Here is a 25,380-nt window from a genome sequence, read left to right on the forward strand (position 1 = left end):
TCCTCACATGCCGCGTCCCAAATGACAACCTGTTCCCTACGTAGTTCACTACATTTGACCAGGGCCCATAGGGTGCCATTTGGGACGCGGGCCTCAGTCTCCTACTGCAGTACTGAGACCAGTACTGAGACCAACTGGACAATGATTGGACAACACAACAGCCTGCAGTAGACAAAGAAGGTCAGCAGTGAGACAAAGGTAAGGCTTTTAAACAGCCCTGAAGACTACAGTCTTAAGGAGAGATGTAGTCATCATCATGCTGATAGGATTTATCAATAGGGCCGTGGGTTCCTCTGACGTGAGCTGTACACTACAGGCTTGTATTGTGTTGTTTTTTAATATGGTGCTTCATTTCCCATTGATAGATCTAGGACATGGTGGATACGGTTGACCTTTTATAGGCTGTTGATACCCTAGTTATTGTCCTGCATCCTGTTTACTGTAATATCACATTATAGGCTGTTGATACCCTAGTTATTATCCTGCATCCTGTTTACTGTAATATCACATTATAGGCTGTTGATACCCTAGTTATTATCCTGCATCCTGTTTACTGTAAAATCACAACATTCTAGGCTGTTGATACCTTAGTTATTATCCTGTTTACTGTAGTATCACAACATTAGGTTGTTGATACCCTGGTTATTATCCTGTTTACTGTAATATCACAACATTATAGGCTGTTGATACCCTAGTTATTATCCTGCATCCTGTTTACTGTAATATCACAACATTATAGGCTGTTGATACCCTAGAAATTATCCTGCATCCGGTTTACTGTAATATCACAACATTATAGGCTGTTAATACCCTAGTTATTATCCTGTTTACTGTAATATCACAACATTATAGGCTGTTGATACCCTAGTTATTATCCTGCATCCTGTTTACTGTAAAATCACAACATTCTAGGCTGTTGATACCCTAGTTATTATCCTGCATCCTGTTTACTGTAAAATCACAACATTCTAGGCTGTTGATACCTTAGATATTATCCTGTTTACTGTAATATCACAACATTAGGTTGTTGATACCCTAGTTATTATCCTGCATCCTGTTTACTGTAAAATCACAACATTCTAGGCTGTTGATACCTTAGATATTATCCTGTTTACTGTAATATCACAACATTATAGGCTGTTGATACCCTTGTTATTATCCTGCATCCTGTTTACTGTAATATCACAACATTATATGCTGTTGATACCCTAGTTATTATCCTGCATCCTGTTTACTGTAATATCACAACATTATAGGCTGTTGATACCCTAGTTATTGTCCTGCATCCTGTTAACTGTAAAATCACAACATTATAGGCTGTTGATACCTTAGTTATTATCCTGTTTACTGTAATATCACAACATTATAGGTTGTTGATACCCTAGTTATTATCCTGTTTACTGTAATATCACAACATTATAGGCTGTTGATAACGTAGTTATTATCCTGCATCCTGTTTACTGTAATATCACAACATTATAGGCTGTTGATACCCTAGTTATTATCCTGCATCCTGTTTACTGTAATATCCAAGCCATGAGGTCAAAGGAACTGTCCGTAGAGCTCCGAGATAGGATTGTGTCGAGGCACAGATCTGGGGAATGGTACCAAAAAATTACTTCAGCATTGAAGGTCCCCAAGAACACAGCGGCCTCCATCATTCTTAAATTGAAGAAGTTTGGAACCACCAAGACTCTTCTGAAAGCTGGCCACCCGGCCAAACTGAGCAATCGTGGGAGAAGGGCCTTGGTCAGGGAGGTGATCAAGAACGTAATGGTCACTCTGACAGAGCTCTAGAGTTCCTCTGTGGAAATGGGAGAACCTTCCAGAAGGACAACTATCTCTGCAGCACTCCACCAAACAGGCCTTTGTGGTAGAGTGGCCAAACGGAGAAGCCACTCCTCAGTAAAAGGCACATGACAGCCCGCTTGGACTCTCAGACCATGAGAAACAAGATTCTCTCATCTGATGAAAGCAAGATTGAACTCTTTGCCTGAATGCCAAGCGTCACATCTGGAGGAAACCTGGAACCATCCCTACGGTGAAGCATGGTGGTGGCAGCATCATGCTGTGGGGATGTTTTTCAGCGGCAGGGACTGGGAGACTTATCTGGATCGAGGGAAAGATGAACGGAGAAAAGTATAGATTCTTGATGAAAACCCTGCTCCAGAGCGCTCAGGACCTCAGACTGGGGCGAAGGTTCACCTTCCAACAGAACAACAACCCTAAGAACACAGCCAAGACAACGCAGGAGTGGCTTATAATATGGAAATAACAGTAGCGAGGCTATATACAGGGGGTACCGGTATAGAGTCAATGTGCGGGGCACCGGTTAGTCGAGGTAATTGAGGTAATATGTACATGTAGGTAGAGTAACTATGCATAGATAATAAACAGAGAGTAGCAGTAGCGTAAAATAGAGGGGGGTGGGGGTAATCAAATAGACCGGGTAGCCATTTGATTAGCTGTTCAGCAGTCTTTTGGCTTGGGGGTAGAAGCTGTTAAGGAGCCTTTTGGACCTAGACTTGGCGCTCCGGTACCGCTTGCCGTGCGGTAGCAGAGAGAATAGTCAATGACTAGGGTGGCTGGAGTCTTTGGCAATTTTTAGGGCCTTCCTCTGACACCGCCTGGTATAGAGGTCCTGGATGGCAGGAAGCTTGGCCCCAGTGATGTACTGGGCCGTACGCACTACCCTCTGTAGTGCCTTGCGGTCCAAGGCCGAGCAGTTGCCATACCAGGCGGTGATGCAACCAGTCAGGATGCTCTCGATGGTGCAGCTGTAGAACTTTTTGAGGATCTGAGGACCCATGCCAAATCTTTTCAGTCTCCTAAGGGGGAATAGGCTTTGTCGTGCCTTCTTCACAACTTTCTTTGTGTGTTTGGACCATGATAGTTTGTTGGTGATGTGGACACCAAGGAACTTGAAGCTCTCAACCTGCTCCACTACAGCCCCGTCGATGAGAATGGGGGCGTGCTCGGTCCTCCTTTTCCTATAGTCCACAATCATCTCCTTTGAATCAGCTGTGTAGTGCTAAGGCAAAAACAAAAACGTGCACCCAGGGGGGGCCCGAGGACCGAGTTTGGGAAACCCTGCCCTGGCAGATGGCCTTGGTGCCCTGGCAGATGGCCTTGGTGCCCTGGCAGATTAGGTACCTCTTGAATGCCAAATGGCTTTGCCCCTAAAATCACAAAATTCCAGGCCTGTTTGATACCCTAGTCATTATCATGCATCCTGTTTACTGTAATCACAACATTATTTGTTTGTCCTGTTGATGTAGAAACTGAATGTCTGAATACATGTGCCTTGCATCACAGTGTATATAAACCCTGGATTGTATCTTGCATACAGTGCCTTGCAAAAGTATTCATTCCCCTTGGCGTTTTTCCTATTTTGTTGCATTACAACCTGTAATTTAAATTGACTTTTATTTGGATTTCATGTAATGGTCATACACAAAATAGTCCAAATTGGTGAATTGAAATGAAAAAATAACTTGTTTCAAAAAATTCAAAAAAATAAATAACGGGAAAGTGATGCGTGCATATTTATTCACCCCCTTTGCTATGAAGCCCCTAAATAAGATCCGGTGCAACCAATTACCTTCAGAAGTCACATAATTAGTTAAATAAAGTCCACCAGTGTGCAATCTAAGTGTCACATGATCTGTCACATGATCTCAGTATATATACACCTGTTCTGAAAGGCCCCAGAGTCTGCAACACCACTAAGCAAGTGGCACCACCAAGCAATCAACACCATGAAGACCAAGGAGCTCTCCAAACAGGTCTGGACAAGGTTGTGGAGAAGTACAGATCAGGGTTGGGTTATAAAAAAACGTTTAACATCCCACAGAGCACCATTAAATCCATTATAAATAAAAAAATTGGCCGCCCACCAAAACTCACAGACCAGGCAAGGAGGGCATTAATCAGAGAGGCAACAAAGAGACCAAAGATAACCCTGAAGGAGCTGCAATGCTCCACAGCAGAGATTGGAGTATCTGTCCAATCTCTGCTGCAAAAGGTGGCTCTACAAAGTATTGACTTTGGGGGGGGTGAATAGTTATGCACGCTCAACTTTTCTGTTTTTTTGTCTTATTTCTTTGCATCTTCAAAGTGGTAGGCATGTTGTGTAAATCAAATGATACAAACCCCCAAAAAATCCAGGTTGTAAGGCAACAAAATAGGAAAAATGCCAAGGGGGGTGAATACCTTCGCAAGCCACTGTAAGTGTATATGAACCCTGGATTGTATCTTGCATCACAGTGTATATAAACTCTGGAACTAACTAATATCTGGCCCTGTTGTTGTGGTGGGATCCATCACTATCGTAACTAACTACTATCTGGCCCTGTTGTTGTGGTGTGATCCATCACTATAATAACTAACTACTATCTTGCCCTGTTGTTGTTGTGTGTGATCCATCACTATCATAACTAACTACTATCTGGCCCTGTTGTTGTGGTGCGTGATCATCACTATCATAACTAACTACTATCTGGCCCTGTTGTTGTGGTGCGTGATCATCACTATAATAACTAACTACTATCTGGCCCTGTTGTTGTGGTGTGTGATCATCACTGTCATAACTAACTAATATCTGGCCCTGTTGTTGTGGTGGGATCCATCACTATCGTAACTAACTACTATCTGGCCCTGTTGTTGTGGTGTGATACATCACTATAATAACTAACTACTATCTTGCCCTGTTGTTGTTGTTGTGTGTGATCCATCACTATCATAACTAACTACTATCTGGCCCTGTTGTTGTGGTGCGTGATCATCACTATCATAACTAACTACTATCTGGCCCTGTTGTTGTGGTGCGTGATCATCACTATAATAACTAACTACTATCTGACCCTGTTGTGGTGTTATCCATCACTATAATAACTAACTACTATCTTGCCCTGTTGTTGTTGTGTGTGATCAATCACTATAATAACTAACTACTATCTGGCCCTGTTGTGGTGTGATCCATCACTATAATAACTAACTACTATCTGACCCTGTTGTGGTGTGATCCATCACTATAATAACTAACTACTATCTGGCCCTGTTGTGGTGTGATCCATCACTATAATAACTAACTACTATCTTGCCCTGTTGTTGTTGTGTGTGATCCATCACTATCATAACTAACTACTATCTGGCCCTGTTGTTGTGTGTGATCCATCACTCACTATCATAACTAACTACTATCTGGCCCTGTTGTTGTGTGTTATCCATCACTATAATAACTAACTACTATCTGGCCCTGTTGTTGTGGTGTGTGATCATCACTATAATAACTAACTACTATCTGGCCCTGTTGTTGTGGTGCGTGATCATCACTATCGTAACTAACTACTATCTGGCCCTGTTGTTGTGGTGTGTGATCATCACTGTCATAACTAACTACTATCTGGCCCTGTTGTGGTGTGATCCATCACTATAATAACTAACTACTATCTTGACCTGTTGTTGTTGTGTGTGTGATCCATCACTATCATAACTAACTTCTATCTGGCCCTGTTGTTGTGGTGGGTGATCATCACTATAATAACTAACTACTATCTGGCCCTGTTGTGGTGTGATCCATCACTATAATAACTAACTACTATCTGGCCCTGTTGTGGTGTGATCCATCACTATAATAACTAACTACTATCTGGCCCTGTTGTTGTGGTGTGTGATCATCACTATAATAACTAACTACTATCTTGCCCTGTTGTTGTTTTGTGTGATCCATCACTATCATAACTAACTACTATCTGGCCCTGTTGTTGTGGTGCGTGATCATCACTATCATAACTAACTACTATCTGGCCCTGTTGTTGTGGTGTGTGATCATCACTATAATAACTAACTACTATCTGGCCCTGTTGTGGTGTGATCCATCACTATAATAACTAACTACTATCTTGCCCTGTTGTTGTTGTGTGTGATCCATCACTATCATAACTAACTACTATCTGGCCCTGTTGTTGTGTGTGATCCATCACTATCATAACTAACTACTATCTGGCCCTGTTGTTGTGTGTGATCCATCACTATAATAACTAACTACTATCTGGCCCTGTTGTTGTGGTGTGTGATCATCACTATAATAACTAACTACTATCTGGCCCTGTTGTTGTGTGTGATCCATCACTATCATAACTAACTTCTATCTGGCCCTGTTGTTGTGGTGGGTGATCATCACTATAATAACTAACTACTATCTGGCCCTGTTGTGGTGTGATCCATCACTATAATAACTAACTACTATCTGGCCCTGTTGTTGTGTGTGATCCATCCCTATAATAACTAACTACTATCTGGCCCTGTTGTTGTGGTGTGTGATCATCACTGTCATAACTAACTACTATCTGGCCCTGTTGTGGTGTGATCCATCACTATAATAACTAACTACTATCTTGCCCTGTTGTTGTTGTGTGTGATCCATCACTATAATAACTAACTACTATCTGGCCCTGTTGTGGTGTGATCCATCACTATCATAACTAACTACTCTCTGGCCCTGTTGTGGTGTGATCCATCACTATCATAACTAACTACTATCTGGCCCTGTTGTTGTGTGTGATCCATCACTATAATAACAAACTACTATCTGGCCCTGTTGTTGTGGTGTGTGATCATCACTATCATAACTAACTACTATCTGGCCCTGTTGTTGTGGTGTGTGATCCATCACTATCATAACTAACTACTATCTAACCCTGTTGTTGTGGTGCGTGATCCATCACTATCATAACTAACTACTATCTGGCCCTGTTGTTGTGGTGTGATCCTAATATCATAACTAACTACTATCTGGCCCTGTTGTTGTGGTGTGATCCTAATATCATAACTAACTACTATCTGGCCCTGTTGTTGTGGTGTGATCCTAATATCATAACTAACTACTATCTGGCCCTGTTGTTGTGGTGTGATCCTAATATCATAACTAACTACTATCTGGCCCTGTTGTTGTGTTGTGATCCTAATATCATAACTAACTACTATCTGGCCCTGTTGTTGTGGTGTGATCCTAATATCATAACTAACTACTATCTGGCCCTGTTGTTGTGGTGTGATCCTAATATCATAACTAACTACTATCTGGCCCTGTTGTTGTGGTGTGATCCTAATATCATAACTAACTACTATCTGGCCCTGTTGTTGTGGTGTGATCCTAATATCATAACTAACTACTATCTGGCCCTGTTGTTGTGGTGCGTGCGTGTGTGTTTTCACCCCATGAACCTGTCTCAGAGTTGGACGAAGACAGACGAGAGTTCCAGGGCCGTTCCAATGACACACCCTGTCACACTCTGCAACGTCCTCTGTTTCATTCTAACCATAACCTGCGTCCCAAACGATACCCTATTCCTTATATATTGCACTACTGTTGAGCAGGGCCCAGGTATAGTGAATAGGTTGCCATTTGGGACACAGACAGAGGCTGTCTGGAATGATAATGATGGTATTACTCCTGGTGAGGAAAAGCTCCTCTGGATAGATTGAAGACACTTGGGCAGGTTGTTCCTTGTATGTTATCCTCTGTCTGATCCTACTGTGGTGAAGCTACTGTGGTGCTGCCAGGGGAGAGGACAGGGCTGTCACAACCCTGACAGGTTGGCAGATTAACAGGTCCAAACAGCACTTTAGCTGGTATGTAACTTTTTATAAATTAACTACTCTTGGTGGCTTGTTATACTCTCCTATATTTCTCATTTCAGTTGCAGGTTTTCCTACATTTACCAAGTTAATATAGAGTTATTTCATTATCTGAAGAGGTAGTACAATACTGATCACATCACATGATCTAACAGATTGTGTCTGAAGAGGTAGCGGCATTAGGTCAAGTGATGTGAAGAGAGTTTAGTAAAACAGTCAAAAGCCGTATGGTTTGAAGATCACGTAGCCAATAGGAAGCCTGTCGTCCCCATGCCAGCAACGGTTGAAGAGACATGAAGTCCCCAGGGTCCTTCTGTGTAGATGGAGCTAGATGGATGCCTCTATATATAGCTCTGGATTGACTGTCTTCACTCATAATGTCTCTCTGAAGGACACCCTAGATAGAACCTACTGCTGGGAGAAAGACCAGACCATTACATTCCTGTCTCGCTCATGGGACTAACTACATACACAGATTCACTCAATCAGAACTCCTCTGAAATTGGGATTGCTTTTTACATTGACTTTATATACACACAAAGAGTTCAGGAAATGTTCATGCAATAGGTAATTCACCAATTATTGATCATTTAATACATAACAGAAAGACAGAACTTCATCCTGTTATGACAGAGATCACCTGGCCAGCCAGCATCTGGCCTCCCTTGACAAAAAAGTATAAAAAATGAGCCAATCAGCGTTGAGTTAAACTGAGCGAGCTCAACTGTGAATGGTCCTGGCACACCAAAAGAAAAGTGTCAAGGGAAGCCAGCTTGGATATGCTTCACTCCTATCAAATCCCATTGAGAGCATACGTCATTGACAGAAAAACTTGAATTGTTGCATCTCGTTGTGTTGTTGTCCTCCGGTAACTAGCTAGCCAGCTAGCTAAAATTGCCCTTTCCTAAATTAGGCATGGATGGAGATAGGGATTTGGACTTGTGGTTTTACTTTATTCTCAGTACTGGCCAATGATTATAACGGCGATTCTGATCCAACCATTAATTCATACATTGTTATGCCCCTGGCCTGAGAGGATGGAAGTTCAATATGTAGCTAGATGTAGAAGGCTAATGTTAACTAGCTAACGTTGCCCATGAATGGAAGTTAGGCTAGCTAGCAAGCATTTTAGCCAGGTAGCCTAGGACAACAACAAATAAAAGTGTGTACTGTATGACAGAGTCATAGACCGTTTCCTCAACATGAAAGAGGAGGATGGCATTGGTGTTTCTCTACAAGTAGAGTGAGTCAACATGAAAATGTCTGAAACATTAACTTGCTTGACCATGCGGTAGGTCATGTAACTGTTTTTACATGCAATATGCTTTGTGGACTCCATCGGACAGATGTTGCTCTCCGGTTTTGTGATGAAACAAAGGTGTGGTTGAATTTATTCTGCCACTGTGTCTTCTTATTGTCTCGGCCTTTAGGCCTTTATATATGAATGTGTGTGGCTTGGCTTCCCCACACATTCACATACACTACACACACACACACACACTTTCACACTCATCATGGGTTCAATTAAATCTGATGTCATTTCTTTAATGTTTCTGTTCTCCTTCCACAGGTGGGTGTCATCTCCAGAATCATCTCCTCTCTACAGTACCTGGTCTACCACAACACAACTACCACCCATCTGACCCAGCAGCAGGTCCATGCAGAGTGCCATCACACTGCTGAGTAGACAGTACCGCAAACCGTCTGAACTAAAGATAAAACATTTCCGCCAACCGTCTGAACCAAAGCTCTGACACTCCTTCTGCTCTGCTCCTGTTCTGAAATACCCTGTTCTGATCTGATCCGATCTGATCTGGACGTTAATCAGAAACACCCTGTTCTGTTCTGATCTGATCTATTCTGGACGTTACTCTGAAACACCCTGTTCTGTTCTGATCTGATCTACTGTGGACGTTGCTCTGACACTGTCTGTGGTCTCCACAATGAACGATGCCTCAGCTCTCCCCTCCAACCACACAGACTGTCAGGTGGTGAAGGTTCCCCACCTGGTGTTCTTTGTGGTGGGTGTGGTGTCTCTCAGTGAGAACCTATTGGTGGTGGTGGCGGTGGTGCGCAACAAGAACCTCCACTCCCCCATGTACATGTTTATCTGTAGCCTGGCCACGTTCAACACCATCTCCTCCCTCTCCAAGACCTGGGAGACCCTGATGATGGTGTTTAGTGATGTCGGACAATTGGACTCCCGGGGGGACTCTGTCCGGAGGGTCGACGACGTCATAGACGCACTGCTCTGCATGTCCTTTATCGGTTGTATCTGTAGCTTCCTGGCCATCGCTGTGGACCGCTACGTCACCATCTTCCACGCGCTGCGCTACCACAACATCATGACCATGAGGCGAGCCGCCGCCACTCTGGCGGGGATCTGGGCGCTATGCGGCGGCGCCGGGGTGGTCATGGTGGCGTTCTGTGACGCCGCGGTCATCAAGATCTTCTTCATCGTGCTCTTCCTCATCTCGCTACTCCTCATCCTCTTCCTCTATGTCCACATGTTCCTGCTGGCTCGATCCCACGCCAGGAAGATAGCGGCGCTGCCCGGGAGCGCCATGCCGCGCCACAGCCTCCGGGGGGCGCTCACGCTCACCATCCTGTTCGGAGTGTTTGTGGTGTGCTGGGCACCTTTCTTCCTTCACCTCCTCCTCCTCGTGGTGTGTTTAGAGAACCCCTACTGTGAGTGCTACCGCTCTCTGTTCCAGCTCAACCTGGTTCTGCTAATGAGTCACGCCCTGATAGACCCGGCCATCTACGCCTTCCGCAGCGCAGAGCTACGACACACCTTCAGGAAGATGCTGCTCTGCTACAAGGTCAAGGCTCTGTTCGACTGAAGGGCTTTGGCTGCGCCCTATTCCCTAGATAATGCACAAATTTCGACCAGAGTTTCTGACCCCATGGGCGTTGGTTAAAGGTAGTGAACTATATGGGGAATAGGGTGCCATTTGGGATGCAGCCTTTGTTGGCTTTCAGCCTGTCAATCTGTACAGTATCTATCATCAACAAACCTTCTGGGTTTTGTTGACCTTACACCCTGCCTGCACTGTTTGTCTGTTATGTTGACATCTCAACCATGCTGCTTGACAGCACTCGGTGTGTCACAACAATCAGATCCCAGCTCATCTCAGATATCAGAGTGGTTTCAAACAAGAGACACTTGGGCATTTTCAGATGGATCACAAGTGCTTATAAAAATAAATAATCATGATAATTTACATAAAGTCCACAATCTGTAATTCACACTGTCTGTATGGGAACTGAGGATGTTCTGTCAGCTATACATTTAACTATATACAGAATATATAATTATTGTATATTATACTGTATGTTTAACTATATACAGAATAGATAACTATTGTATATTATACTGTACATTTAACTATATACAGAATAGATAAGTACTGTATATTATACTGTATGTTTAACTATATACAGAATAGATAACTACAGAATGTATGCTATATACAACTCTAATAAAGTAATATGTCAAATGTCAGATTAGCTTGTGTCTTGTGAGGTCATTCTTTGAGTTCTATATTGAATACTTGATGTTTTTCTATGGCACTGACATTTGCATTGGAAAGATCACATCCTGTATGTTATCTATACCTACAGTGGGGAAAAAAAGTATTTAGTCAGCCACCAATTGTGCAAGTTCTCCCACTTAAAAAGATGAGAGGCCTGTAATTTTCATCATAGGTACACGTCAACTATGACAGACAAAATGAGGAAGAAAAATCCAGAAAATCACATTGTAGGATTTTTAATGAATTTATTTGCAAATTATGGTGGAAAATAAGTATTTGGTCAATAACAAAAGTTTCTCAATACTTTGTTATATACCCTTTGTTGGCAATGACACAGGTCAAACGTTTTCTGTAAGTCTTCACAAGGTTTTCACACACTGTTGCTGGTATTTTGGCCCATTCCTCCATGCAGATCTCCTCTAGAGCAGTGATGTTTTCGGGCTGTCGCTGGGCAACACAGACTTTCAACTCCCTCCAAAGATTTTCTATGGGGTTGAGATCTGGAGACTGGCTAGGCCACTCCAGGACCTTGAAATGCTTCTTACGAAGCCACTCCTTCGTTGCCCGGGCGGTGTGTTTGGGATCATTGTCATGCTGAAAGACCCAGCCACGTTTCATCTTCAATGCCCTTGCTGATGGAAGGAGGTTTTCACTCAAAATCTCACGATACATGGTCCCATTCATTCTTTCCTATACACAGATCAGTCGTCCTGGTCCCTTTGCAGAAAAACAGCCCCAAAGCATGATGTTTCCACCCCCATGCTTCACAGTAGGTATGGTGTTCTTTGGATGCAACTCAGCATTCTTTGTCCTCCAAACACGACGAGTTGAGTTTACCAAAAAGTTATATTTTGGTTTCATCTGACCATATGACATTCTCCCAATCCTCTTCTGGATCATCCAAATGCACTCTAGCAAACTTCAGACGGGCCTGGACATGTACTGGCTTAAGCAGGGGGACACGTCTGGCACTGCAGGATTTGAGTCCCTGGCGGCATGTCTGTTACTGATGGTAGGCTTTGTTACTTTGGTCCCAGCTCTCTGCAGGTCATTCACTAGGTCCCCCCGTGTGGTTCTGGGATTTTTGCTCACCGTTCTTGTGATCATTTTGACCCCACGGGGTGAGATCTTGCGTGGAGCCCCAGATCGAGGGAGATTATCAGTGTGTCTTCCATTTCCTAATAATTGCTCCCACAGTTGATTTCTTCAAACCAAGCTGCTTACCTATTGCAGATTCAGTCTTCCCAGCCTGGTGCAGGTCTACAATTTTGTTTCTGGTGTCCTTTGACAGCTCTTTGGTCTTGGCCATAGTGGAGTTTGGAGTGTGACTGTTTGAGGTTGTGGACAGGTGTCTTTTATACTGATAACAAGTTCAAACAGCTGCCATTAATACAGGTAACGAGTGGAAGACAGAGGAGCCTCTTAAAGAAGAAGTTACAGGTCTGTGAGAGCCAGAAATCTTGCTTGTTTGTAGGTGACCAAAAACTTATTTTCCACCATAATTTGCAAATAAATTCATAATAAATCCTACAATGTGATTTTCTGGAAAAAATATTCTCAATTTGTCTGTCATAGTTGACGTGTACCTATGATGAAAATTACAGGCTTCTCTCATCTTTTTAAGTGGGAGAACTTGCACAATTGGTGGCTCACTAAATACTTTTTTTCCCCCACTGTATATGTATGTATATGTGGCGGCATGTAGCTTAGTGGTTAAGAGCGTTGTGCCAGTAACCCGAAAGGTCGCTGGTTCTAATCCCCGAGCCGACTAGGTGAAAAATCTGTCGATGTGCCCTTAAGCAAGGCACTTAACCCTAATTGCTCCTGTAAGTCGCTCTGGATAAGAGCGTCTGCTAAATGACAAAAAAATATATATCAATTATTTTTACTTTTTTTAATTTTTTTATTTAACCTTTATTTAACCAGGTAAGCCAGTTGAGAACAGGTTCTCATTTACAACTGCGACCTGGCCAAGATAAAGCAAAGTAGTGCAATAAAAACAACACAGAGTTACATATGGGGTAAAAAAAACATAAAGTCAGAAATACAACAGAAAATATATATACAGTGTGTGCAAATGTAGCAAGTTATGGAGGTAAGGCAATAAATAGGCTATAGTGCAGAATAATTACAATAGTATTAACACTGGAATGCTAGATGTGCAAGAGATTATGTGCAAATAGAGATACTGGGGTGCAAAAGAGCAAAATAAATAACAATATAGGGATGAGGTAGTTGGGTGGGCTAATTTCAGATGGGCTGTGTACAGGTGCAGTGATCGGTAAGGTGCTCTGACAACTGATGCTTAAAGTTATTGAGGGAGATAAGAGTCTCCAGGTCTACAATTTTGTTTCTGGTGTCCTTTGACAGCTCTTTAGTCTTGGCCATAGTGGAGTTTGGAGTGTGACTGTTTGAGGTTGTGGACTGGTGTCTTTTATACTGATAACAAGTTCAAACAGGTGCCATTAATACAGGTAACGAGTGGAGGACAGAGGAGCCTCTTAAATAAGAAGTTACAGGTCTGTGAGAGCCAGAAATCTTGCTTGTTTGTAGGTGACCAAATACTTATTTTCCACCATAATTTGCAAATAAATTAATTAAAAATCCTACAATGTGATTTTCTGGAGAAAAAATATCTCAATTTGTCTGTCATAGTTGACGTGTACCTATGATGAAAATTACAGGCCTCTCTCATCTTTTTAAGTGGGAGAACTTGCACAATTCGTGGCTGACTAAATACTTTTTTTCCCCACTGTAAATATGGAGATCTTAACTCAGTCATAGTAAGACAACAGCGAGTTGAAACAGAACCCAGGACTCCCTGGAAAACAGTGGTTAAGTATTACTGAGTGAACTATCTTGGCTAACTAAATAACAATGAAATGGAAATGAATCTTTGCTAACATTAAAATAGCAGGAATGAAGTGCAAAAATAAAATATCCCAATCTACAGTGCATTCGGAAAGTATTCAGACTCCTTGACTTTTTCCACATTTTGTTACGTTACAGCCTTATTCTAAAATTGATTAAATCGTTTTTTTTCCCTCATCAATCTACACACAATACCCCATAATGAGAAAGCAAAAACAGGTTTTTATACATTTTAGCAAATGTATAAAAGAAAAACCCAGAAATATCACATTTACATACAGTACCAGTCAAAGGTTTGGACACACCTACTCATTCAACAGTTTATTTATTTTTTTACTATTTTCTACATTGTAGAATAATAGTGAAGACATCAAAACTATGAAATAACACATATGGAATCATGTAGTAACCATAAAAGTGTTAAATAAATCAAACTATATTTTAGATTCTTCAAAGTAGCCACCTTTTACCTTGATGACAGCTTTGCACATTCTTGGCATTCTCTCAACCAGCTTCACCTGGAATTATTTTCCAACAGTCTTGAAGGTGTTCCCACATATGCTGAGCACTTGTTGGCTGCTTTTTCTTCACTCTGCGGTCCAACTCATCCCAAACCATCTCAATTGGGTTGAGGTCGGGGGGATAGTGGAGGCCAGGTCATCTGATGCAGCACTCCATCACTCCCCTTCTTGGCAAAATAGCCCTTACACAGCCTGGAGGTGTGTTGGGTCATTGTCCTGTTGAAAAACAAATGATACTCCCACTAAGCTCCAACCAGATGGGATGGTGTATCGCTGCAGAATGCTGTGGTAGCCATGCTGGTTAAGTGTGCCTTGAATTCTAAATAAATCACTGACAGTGTCACCAGCAAAGCACCCCCACAGACCAAAGGACACATTTCCACCGGTCTAATGTCCATTGCTCGTGTTTCTTGGCTCAAGCAAGTCTCTTCTTCTTAATGGTGTCCTTTAGTAGTGGTTTCTTTGCAGCAATTCGACCATGAAGGCCTCATTCACAGTCTCCTCTGAACAGTTGATGTTGAGATGTGTCTGTTACTTGAACTCTGTGAAGCATTTATTTGGGCTGCAATTTCTGAGGCTGGTAACTCTAATTAACTTATCCTCTGCAGCAGAGGTAACTCTGGGTCTTCCTTTGCTGTGGCAGTCCTCATGAGATCCAGTTTCATCATAGTGCTTGATGGTTTTTGCGACTGCACTTGAAGAAACTTTCAAAGTTCTTGAAACTTTCCGGATTGACTGACCTTCATGTCTTAAAGTAATGATGGTCTGTCGTTTCTCTTTGCTTATTTGAGCTGTTCTTGCCATAATATGGACTTAGCCCTATTTGGTAAAAGACCATCTTCTGTATACCAACGCTACCTTGTCACAACACAACTGATTGGCTCAAACGCATTAAGAAGGAAAGAAATTCCACAAATTAACTTTTAACAAGGCACACCTGTTAATTGAAATGCATTCCAGGTAACTACCTCATGAAGCTGGTTGAGAGAATGCCAAGAGTATGCAAAGCTGTCATCAAGGCAAAGGGTGGCTATTTGAAGAATCTCAAATATAAAATAGATTTTGATTTAAGTATTTTTGGTTACTACATGATTTCATGTGTTATTTCATAGTTTTGATGTCTTCACTATTATTCTACAATGTAGAAAATAGTACAAATAAAGAAAAACTCTTGAATGAGTAGGTGTGTCCAAACTTTTGACTGGTACTGTAAGTATTCAGACCTTTTACTCAGTCCTTTGTTGAAGCATCTTTGGCAGCGATTACAGCCTCGAGTCTTCTTGGGTATGATGCCACAAGCAAGACGACGCCGAGACATCAGAATATAATTTTGATGCCTGGCCGAAGTACAGTGCATTCGTAAAGTATTCACACCCCTTGGCTTTTTCCACATTTTGTTACATTACAGCCTTATTCTAAAATGGATTAAATACGTTTTTTTCATGATCAATCTACACACAATACCCCATAATGACAAAGTGAAAAGAGGTGTTTAGAAATGTTAGCAAATGTATAAAAAATTTAAACAGAAATACCTTATTTACATAAGTATTCAGAGCCTTTGCTATTATACTCAAAATTGAGCTCAGATGCATCCTGTTTCCATTGATCATCCTTAATATGTTTCTACAACTTCATTGGAGTCCACCTGTGGTAAATTCAATTGATTGGACATGATTTGGAAAGGCACACACCTGTCTATATAAGGTCCCACAGTTGACAGTGCATGTCAGAAGAAAAAAACAAGCCATGAGGTCGAAGGAGTTGTCCGTAGAGCTCCGAGACAGGATTGTGTCGAGGCACAGATCTGGGGAAGGGTACCAAAAAATGTCTGCAGCATTGAAGGTCCCCAAGAACACAGTGGCCTCCATCATTCTTAAATGGAAGAAGTTTGGAACCACCAAGACTCTTCCTAGAGCTGGCCGCCCTGCCAAACTGAGCAATCGGGGGAGAAGGGCCTTGGTCAGGGAGGTGACCAAGAACTCGATGGTCACTGTGACAGAGCTCCAGTTCCTCTGTGGAGATGGGAGAACCTTCCAGAAGGACAACCATCAATGCAGCACTCCACCAATTCCTATGATGAAGCATGGTGGTGGCAGTATCATGCTGTGGGGATGTTTTTCAGAGGCAGGGACTGAGAGACTGAGGGAAAGATGAACGGAGCAAAGTACAGAGAGATCCTTGATGAAAACCTGCTCCAGAGCGCTCAGAACCTCAGACTGGGGTGAAGGTTCACCTTCCAACAGGACAATGATCCTAAGCACACAGCCAAGACAACGCAGGAGTGGCTTCGGGACAAGTCTCTGAATGTCCTTGAGTGGCTCAGCCATGCATCAGAGCTCAATTTTGAGTCTAATAGCAAAGGCTCTGAATACTTATTTAAATAAGGTATTTCTGTTTTAATTTTGTATGAATTTTGCTAACATTTCTAAACACCTCTTTTCACTTTGTCATTATGGGATATTGTGTGTAGATTGATGATGAAAAAAACGTATTTAATCAATTTTAGAATAAGGCTGTGATGTAACAAAATGTGGAAAAAGTCAAGGGGTCTGAATACTTCCCGAATGCACTGTATAAACGATGTGGAACTGTAGAATTTAGAATGTAGGCATTCTAAATCTGCAAGACGTTTTGCCAATGTGCTAACGCTCTCCATACTACATCTTCCTGATGTATTATGTGTACATCGTACCTACGTTGGGCAGACGTATGTGTGCTATCTGGGTCCCAATTTCGATGTCTAAATGATCTACGACTGACTCTGTGATGCTGAGCGGCAATGTGACGGTGCAGCCCGCATGCATTTCGACCTCCCACACTCACAGCCGCCCTCCCGCCGACCTTCTAAATGGAACGCGATCTACTAACGATACACCAGTCAGGCCGACGTCGGTGAGATGTATGTGTGCTGTCTGGGTTAAGAGTATTTCATTATCAGAATTATTGTCTATATCATTGGTCACCAAACTTTTCTGAGTCAACATAACTTTCTGAGTGAAAATGCAAGCCAAAATCTACCGCTCATATTTTTATAAACATCACTTAAAAAACGTAAGCCTATTTAACATTAGACAATTAAAACAGTTTTATAACAATGAGGTTTGTGCAGTAGGCTATAGGCCCAATACATTATCACTGCATATTGGCTAAGCTTGACTTGCCCTGCCGATGTTGTTCTTCTCAGACCATTTTTGTAAAAAAAATATTTACAAAATAAAATAAAAAAAAGGTATATGATCACACTGGTAATAGATACTTTTTTGTATTACTTGTGAGGCACAGCTAAGTGAGCATAATAATTAGCTTTTTTTTTTACTGGACTGTTGGCCTGCATCTGGTCAGTCTGAGGGAGGGAGGGAGGGGGGAGCAACGGTGAGGCTGCATCTGGTCAGTCTGAGGGGAGGGAGGGAGCAACGGTGAGGCTGCATCTGGTCAGTCTGAGGGAGGGAGGGAGGGAGGGAGCAGCGGTGAGGCTGCATCTGGTCAGTCTGAGGGAGGGAGGGAGCAGCGGTGAGGCTGCATCTGGTCAGTCTGAGGGGAGGGAGCAGCGGTGAGGCTGCATCTGGTCCGTCTGAGGGAGGGAGGGAGCAGCGGTGAGGCTGCATCTGGTCAGTCTGAGGGGGAGGGAGGGAGGGAGCAGCGGTGAGGCTGCATCTGGTCAGTCTGAGGGAGGGAGGGAGCAGCAGTGAGGTGCACGTCGAGGGAGGGAGCAGCGGTGAGGCTGCATCTGGTCAGTCTGAGGGGAGGGAGGGAGCAGCGGTGAGGCTGCATCTGGTCAGTCTGAGGGGGAGGGAGGGAGCAGCGGTGAGGCTGCATCTGGTCAGTCTGAGGGGGAGGGAGGGAGGGAGCAGCGGTGAGGCTGCATCTGGTCAGTCTGAGGAGAGAAAGGGAGGGATCAGCGGTGAGGCTGCATCTGGTCAGTCTGAGGAGAGGGAGGGAGCAGCGGTGAGGCTGCATCTGGTCAGTCAGGAGAGGGAGGGAGCAGCGGTGTGGCTGCATCTGGTCAGTCTGAGGGAGGGAGGGAGGGATCAGCGGTGAGGCTGCATCTGGTCAGTCTGAGGAGAGGGAGGGAGCAGCGGTGAGGCTGCATCTGGTCAGTCTGAGGGGAGGGAGGGAGCAGCGGTGAGGCTGCATCTGGTCAGTCTGAGGGAGGGAGGGAGCAGCGGTGAGGCTGCATCTCGTCAGTCTGAGGGAGGGAGGGAACAGCGGTGAGGCTGAAACTGGTCAGTCAGGAGAGGGAGGGAGCAGCGGTGAGGCTGCATCTGGTCAGTCAGGAGAGGGAGGGAGCAGCAGTGAGGCTGACTGATGGTTAGCCTGAGGGAGGGAGGGAGCAGCTGAGAGGCTGCATCTGGTCAGTCTGAGGGGAGGGAGGGAGCAGCGGTGAGGCTGCATCTGGTCCATCTGAGGGGAGGGAGGTTGCAGCGGTGAGGCTGCATCTGGTCAGTCTGAGGGGGGAGGGAGGGAGCAGCGGTGAGGCTGAATCTGGTCAGTCTGAGGGGAGGGAGGGAGCAGCGGTGAGGCTGCATCTGGTCAGTCTGAGGGAGGGAGGGAGGGAAGGGCAGCGGTGAGGCTGCATCTGGTCAGTCTGAGGGGAGGGAGGGAGGGAGCAGCGGTGAGAATGCATCTGGTCAGTCTGAGGGGAGGGAAGGGAGGGAGCAGCGGTGAGGCTGCATTTGGTCAGTCTGAGGGGAGGGAGGGAGCAGCGGTGAGGCTGCATCTGGTCATTCTGAGGGAGGGAGGGAGCAGCGGTGAGGCTGCATCTGGTCATTCTGAGGGAGGGAGGGAGGGAGCAGCGGTGAGGCTGCATCTGGTCAGTCTGAGGGGAGGGAGGGAGCAGCGGTGAGGCTGCATCTGGTCAGTCTGAGGGGAGGGAGGGAGCAGCGGTGAGGCTGCATCTGGTCATTCTGAGGGGAGGGAGGGAGGGAGCAGCGGTGAGGCTGCATCTGGTCATTCTGAGGGGAGGGAGGGAGGGAGCAGCGGTGAGGCTGAATCTGGTCAGTCTGAGGGGAGGGAGGGAGGGAGCAGCGGTGAGGCTGCATCTGGTCAGTCTGAGGGGAGGGAGGGAGCAGCGGTGAGGCTGTATCTGGTCAGTCTGAGGGGAGGGAGGGAGCAGCGGTGAGGCTGTATCTGGTCAGTCTGAGGGGAGGGAGGAGAGGGAGCAGCGGTGAGGCTGCATCTGGTCAGTCTGAGGGAGGGAGGGAGCAGCGGTGAGGCTGCATCTGGTCATTCTGAGGGGAGGGAGGGAGCAGCGGTGAGGCTGCATCTGGTCATTCTGAGGGAGGGAGGGAGGGAGCAGCGGTGAGGCTGCATCTGGTCAGTCTGAGGGGAGGGAGGGAGGGAGCAGCGGTGAGGCTGCATCTGGTCAGTCTGAGGGGAGGGAGGGAGCAGCGGTGAGGCTGCATCTGGTCATTCTGAGGGAGGGAGGGAGGGAGCAGCGGTGAGGCTGCATCTGGTCATTCTGAGGGAGGGAGGGAGGGAGCAGCGGTGAGGCTGAATCTGGTCAGTCTGAGGGGAGGGAGGGAGGGAGCAGCGGTGAGGCTGCATCTGGTCAGTCTGAGGGGAGGGAGGGAGCAGCGGTGAGGCTGTATCTGGTCAGTCTGAGGGGAGGGAGGGAGCAGCGGTGAGGCTGTATCTGGTCAGTCTGAGGGGAGGGAGGGAGCAGCGGTGAGGCTGCATCTGGTCAGTCAGGAGAGGGAGGGAGTGAGGTGATGGGGTGAGGGAGGGAGGGAGCAGCGGAGAGGCTGCATCTGGTCAGTCTGAGGGGAGGGAGGGAGCAGCGGTGAGGCTGTATCTGGTCAGTCTGAGGAGAGGGAGGGAGCAGCGGTGAGGCTGCATCTGGTCAGTCAGGAGAGGGAGGGAGCAGCAGTGAGGCTGACTGATGGTTAGCCTGAGGGAGGGAGGGAGCAGCTGAGAGGCTGCATCTGGTCAGTCTGAGGGGAGGGAGGGAGCAGCGGTGAGGCTGCATCTGGTCCGTCTGAGGGGAGGGAGGGTTGCATCGGTGAGGCTGCATCTGGTCAGTCTGAGGGGAGGGAGGGAGCAGCGGTGAGGCTGAATCTGGTCAGTCTGAGGGGAGGGAGGGAGCAGCGGTGAGGCTGCATCTGGTCAGTCTGAGGGGAGGGAGGGAGGGAGCAGCGGTGAGAATGCATCTGGTCAGTCTGAGGGGAGGAAGGGAGGGAGCAGCGGTGAGGCTGCATTTGGTCAGTCTGAGGGGAGGGAGGGAGCAGCGGTGAGGCTGCATCTGGTCATTCTGAGGGAGGGAGGGAGCAGCGGTGAGGCTGCATCTGGTCATTCTGAGGGGAGGGAGGGAGGGAGCAGCGGTGAGGCTGCATCTGGTCAGTCTGAGGGGAGGGAGGGAGCAGCGGTGAGGCTGCATCTGGTCAGTCTGAGGGGAGGGAGGGAGCAGCGGTGAGGCTGCATCTGGTCAGTCTGAGGGAGGGAGGGAGGGAGCAGCGGTGAGGCTGCATCTGGTCATTCTGAGGGAGGGAGGGAGGGAGCAGCGGTGAGGCTGAATCTGGTCAGTCTGAGGGGAGGGAGGGAGGGAGCAGCGGTGAGGCTGCATCTGGTCAGTCTGAGGGGAGGGAGGGAGCAGCGGTGAGGCTGTATCTGGTCAGTCTGAGGGGAGGGAGGGAGCAGCGGTGAGGCTGTATCTGGTCAGTCTGAGGGGAGGGAGGGAGAGGGCAGCGGTGAGGCTGCATCTGGTCAGTCTGAGGGAGGGAGGGAGCAGCGGTGAGGCTGCATCTGGTCATTCTGAGGGAGGGAGGGAGCAGCGGTGAGGCTGCATCTGGTCATTCTGAGGGAGGGAGGGAGGGAGCAGCGGTGAGGCTGCATCTGGTCAGTCTGAGGGAGGGAGGGAGGGAGCAGCGGTGAGGCTGCATCTGGTCATTCTGAGGGGGGGAGGGAGGGAGCAGCGGTGAGGCTGCATCTGGTCAGTCTGAGGGAGGGAGGGAGGGAGCAGCGGTGAGGCTGCATCTGGTCAGTCTGAGGGAGGGAGGGAGGGAGCAGCGGTGAGGCTGCATCTTGTCAGTCTGAGGGGAGGGAGGGAGGGAGCAGCGGTGAGGCTGCATCTGGTCATTCTGAGGGAGGGAGGGAGGGAGCAGCGGTGAGGCTGAATCTGGTCAGTCTGAGGGGAGGGAGGGAGGGAGCAGCGGTGAGGCTGCATCTGGTCAGTCTGAGGGGAGGGAGGGAGCAGCGGTGAGGCTGTATCTGGTCAGTCTGAGGGGAGGGAGGGAGGGAGCAGCGGTGAGGCTGCATCTGGTCATTCTGAGGGAGGGAGGGAGGGAGGGAGCAGCGGTGAGGCTGCATCTGGTCAGTCTGAGGGGAGGGAGGGAGGGAGCAGCGGTGAGGCTGAATCTGGTCAGTCTGAGGGGAGGGAGGGAGGGAGCAGCGGTGAGGCTGAATCTGGTCAGTCTGAGGGGAGGGAGGGAGGGAGCAGCGGTGAGGCTGCCTCTCACTCGACTCACCGTCCCTCCTCTTTCCCTCCCTCCCCTGAGAAAAGGGGACAGTCTTCCATCAGATGGCGAAACTCAAATCACACTGCATTTCTACCTCATGCACCAATTCATGTTACTCCTATGACCAGAGAAAGTTAAATATTACTCTATATTAAAAAAGACACAAGCTACTAATAATAACAACCCAAGCTTATCGGAACACTTTGCTATACTTATTCATTGCAGCTGGTTGTAGCATGTGGAAGTAGGAAGAACGTTTTATGGCTTATAAAGTTGTTGAACAAAGTGTTGACAGTGCTGAATAACAACTTAAACATGAACACATAAAAATAGCAGCTCTATTCATTAAGTCAGTTACACCAGCTCTGTCAGGAGGAATGAGCCAAAATTTACCCAACTTATTGTGGGAAGCTTGTGGAAGGCTACCATAAACGTTTGACCCAAGTTAAACAATTTAAAGGCAATGCTACCAAATACTAATTGAGTGTATGTAAACTTCTGACCCACTGGGAACGTGATGAAAGAAATAAAAGCTTAAATAAATCATACTCTGTACTATTATTCTGACATTTCACATTCTTAAAATAAAGTGGTGATCCTAACTGACCTAAGACAGGGAATTTTTACTAGGATTAAATGTCAGGAATTGTGAAAAACTGAGTTTAAATGTATTTGGCTAAGGTGTATGTAAACTTCTGACTTCAACTGTAAGTTATCCTGACCCATCTGTCTATCTCCTCATTTGAATTCCATGCTGTCACAGTCACTAGCCCATTCAAGCTTAACATCCTTGTCATTTATCGCCCTCCAGGTTCCCTTGGAGAGTTCATCAATGAGCTTGACGCCTTGATAAGTTCATTTCCTGAGGATGGCTCACCCCTCACAGTTCTGGGTGACTTCAACCTCCCTACGTCTACCTTTGACTCATTTCTCTCTGCCTCCTTCTTTCCACTCCTCTCCTCTTTTGACCTCACCCTCCCATCGTCCCCCCCTACTCACAAGGCAGGCAATACGCTTGACCTCATCTTTACTAGATGCTGTTCTTCTACTAATCTCACTGCAACTCCCCTCCATGTCTCCGACCACTACTTTGTATGCTTTTCTCTCTCGCTCTCCTCCAACACTACTCACTCTGCCCCTACTCAGATGGTAATGCGCCGTCGCAACCTTCGCTCTCTCTCTCCCGCTACTCTCTCCTCTTCCATCCTATCATCTCTTCCCTCTGCTCAATCCTTCTCCCACCAATCTCCTGAATCTGCCTCCTCAACCCTCCTCTCCTCCTTTTCTGCATCCTTTGACTCTCTAGGTCCCCTATCCTCCCGGCCGGCTCGGTCCTCCCCTCCTGCTCCGTGGCTTGACGACTCATTGCGAGCTCACAGAACACGGCTCCGGGCAGCCGAGCGGAAATTGAGGAAAACTAGACTCCCTGCGGACCTGGCATCTTTTCACTCCCTCCACTCTACATTTTCTTCATCTGTTTCTGCTGCTAAAGCCACTTTCTACCACTCTAAATTCCAAGCATCTGCCTCTAACCCTAGGAAGCTCTTTGCCACCTTCTCCTCCCTGCTGAATCCTCCTCCCCCTCCTCCCTCTCTGTGGATGACTTCGTCAACCATTTTGAAAAGAAGGTTGACGACATCCGATCCTCGTTTGTTAAGTCAAATGACACTGCTGGTCCTGCTCACACTGCCCTACCCTATGCTTTGACTTCTTTCTCCCCTCTCTCTCCAGATGAAATCTTGCGACTTGTGACGGCCGGCCGCCCAACAACCTGCCCGCTTGACCCTATCCCCTCCTCTCTTCTCCAGACCATCTCCGGTGACCTTCTCCCTTACCTCACCTCGCTCATCAACTCATCCTTGACCGCTGGCTATGTCCCTTCCGTCTTCAAGAGAGCGAGAGTTGCACCCTTCTCAAAAAAACCTACACTCGATCCCTCCGATGTCAACAACTACAGACCAGTATCCATTCTTTCTTTTCTCTCCAAAACTCTTGAGCATGCCGTCTTTAGCCAACTCTCTTGCTATCTCTCTCAGAATGACCTTCTTGATCCAAACCAGTCAGGTTTCAAGACTGGTCATTCAACTGAGACTGCTCTTCTCTGTGTCACGGAGGCTCTCCGCACTGCTAAAGCTAACTCTCTCTCCTCTGCTCTTGTCCTTCTAGACCTGTCTGCTGCCTTTGATACTGTGAACCATCAGATCCTCCTCTCCACCCTCTCCGAGTTGGGCATCTCGGCGCGGCTCACTCTTGGATTGCGTCCTACCTGACCGGTCGCTCCTACCAAGTGGCGTGGCGAGAATCTGTCTCCGCACCACGTGCTCTCACCACTGGTGTCCCCCAGGGCTCAGTTCTAGGCCCTCTCCTATTCTCACTATACACCAAGTCACTTGGCTCTGTCATATCCTCACATGGCCTCTCCTATCATTGCTACGCAGACGACACACAACTAATCTTATCTTTTCCCCCTTCTGATAACCAGGTGGCGAATCGCATCTCTGCATGTCTGGCAGACATATCAGTGTGGATGACAGATTACCACCTCAAGCTGAACCTCAGCAAGACGGAGCTGCTCTTCCTCCCGGGGAAGGACTGCCCGTTCCATGATCTCGCCATCACGGTTGACAACTCTGTTGTGTCCTCCTCCCAGAGTGCGAAGAGCCTTGGCGTGACCCTGGACAACACCCTGTCATTCTCCGCTAACATCAAGGCGGTGACCCGATCCTGTAGGTTCATGCTCTACAACATTCGGAGAGTACGACCCTGCCTTACACAGGAAGCGGCACAGGTCCTAATCCAGGCACTTGTCATCTCCCGTCTGGATTACTGCAACTCGCTGTTGGCTGGGCTCCCTGCCTGTGCCATTAAACCCCTACAACTCATCCAGAATGCCGCAGCCCGTCTGGTGTTCAACCTTCCCAAGTTCTCTCACGTCACCCCGCTCCTCCGCACACTCCACTGGCTTCCAGTTGAAGCTTGCATCTGCTACAAAACCATGGTGCTTGCCTACGGAGCTGTGAGGGGAACGGCACCTCCGTACCTTCAGGCTCTGATCAGTCCCTACACCCAAACGAGGGCATTGCGTTCATCCACCTCTGGCCTGCTGGCCCCCCTACCTCTGCGGAAGCACAGTTCCCGCTCAGCCCAGTCAAAACTGTTTGCTGCTCTGGCACCCCAATGGTGGAACAAGCTCCCTCACGACGCCAGGACAGCGGAGTCATTCACCACCTTTTGGAGACACTTGAAACCCCACCTCTTTAAGGAATACCTGGGATAGGATAAAGTAATCCTTCTACCCCCCCTTACCCCACCCCAAAGAAAGAAAAAAAAAACATATTGTGAAGTGGTTATCCCACT

General features: G+C 46.7%; 1 protein-coding gene across 1 annotated transcript; it reads left to right on the forward strand.

Moving 5' to 3' along the window:
• Nucleotides 1-9,080: 9,080 nt before the first annotated feature.
• On the forward strand, nt 9,081-10,918 carry mc2r (melanocortin 2 receptor). The gene has a single exon (XM_041901761.1). It carries the CDS (start codon nt 9,585-9,587, stop codon nt 10,482-10,484), a length of 900 nt encoding a protein of 299 aa, XP_041757695.1. The 5' UTR covers nt 9,081-9,584; the 3' UTR covers nt 10,485-10,918.
• Nucleotides 10,919-25,380: the final 14,462 nt, after the last annotated feature.

The sequence above is a fragment of the Coregonus clupeaformis genome, chromosome 17, assembly GCF_020615455.1.
Source record: "Coregonus clupeaformis isolate EN_2021a chromosome 17, ASM2061545v1, whole genome shotgun sequence".
Lineage (NCBI taxonomy): Eukaryota > Metazoa > Chordata > Actinopteri > Salmoniformes > Salmonidae > Coregonus > Coregonus clupeaformis.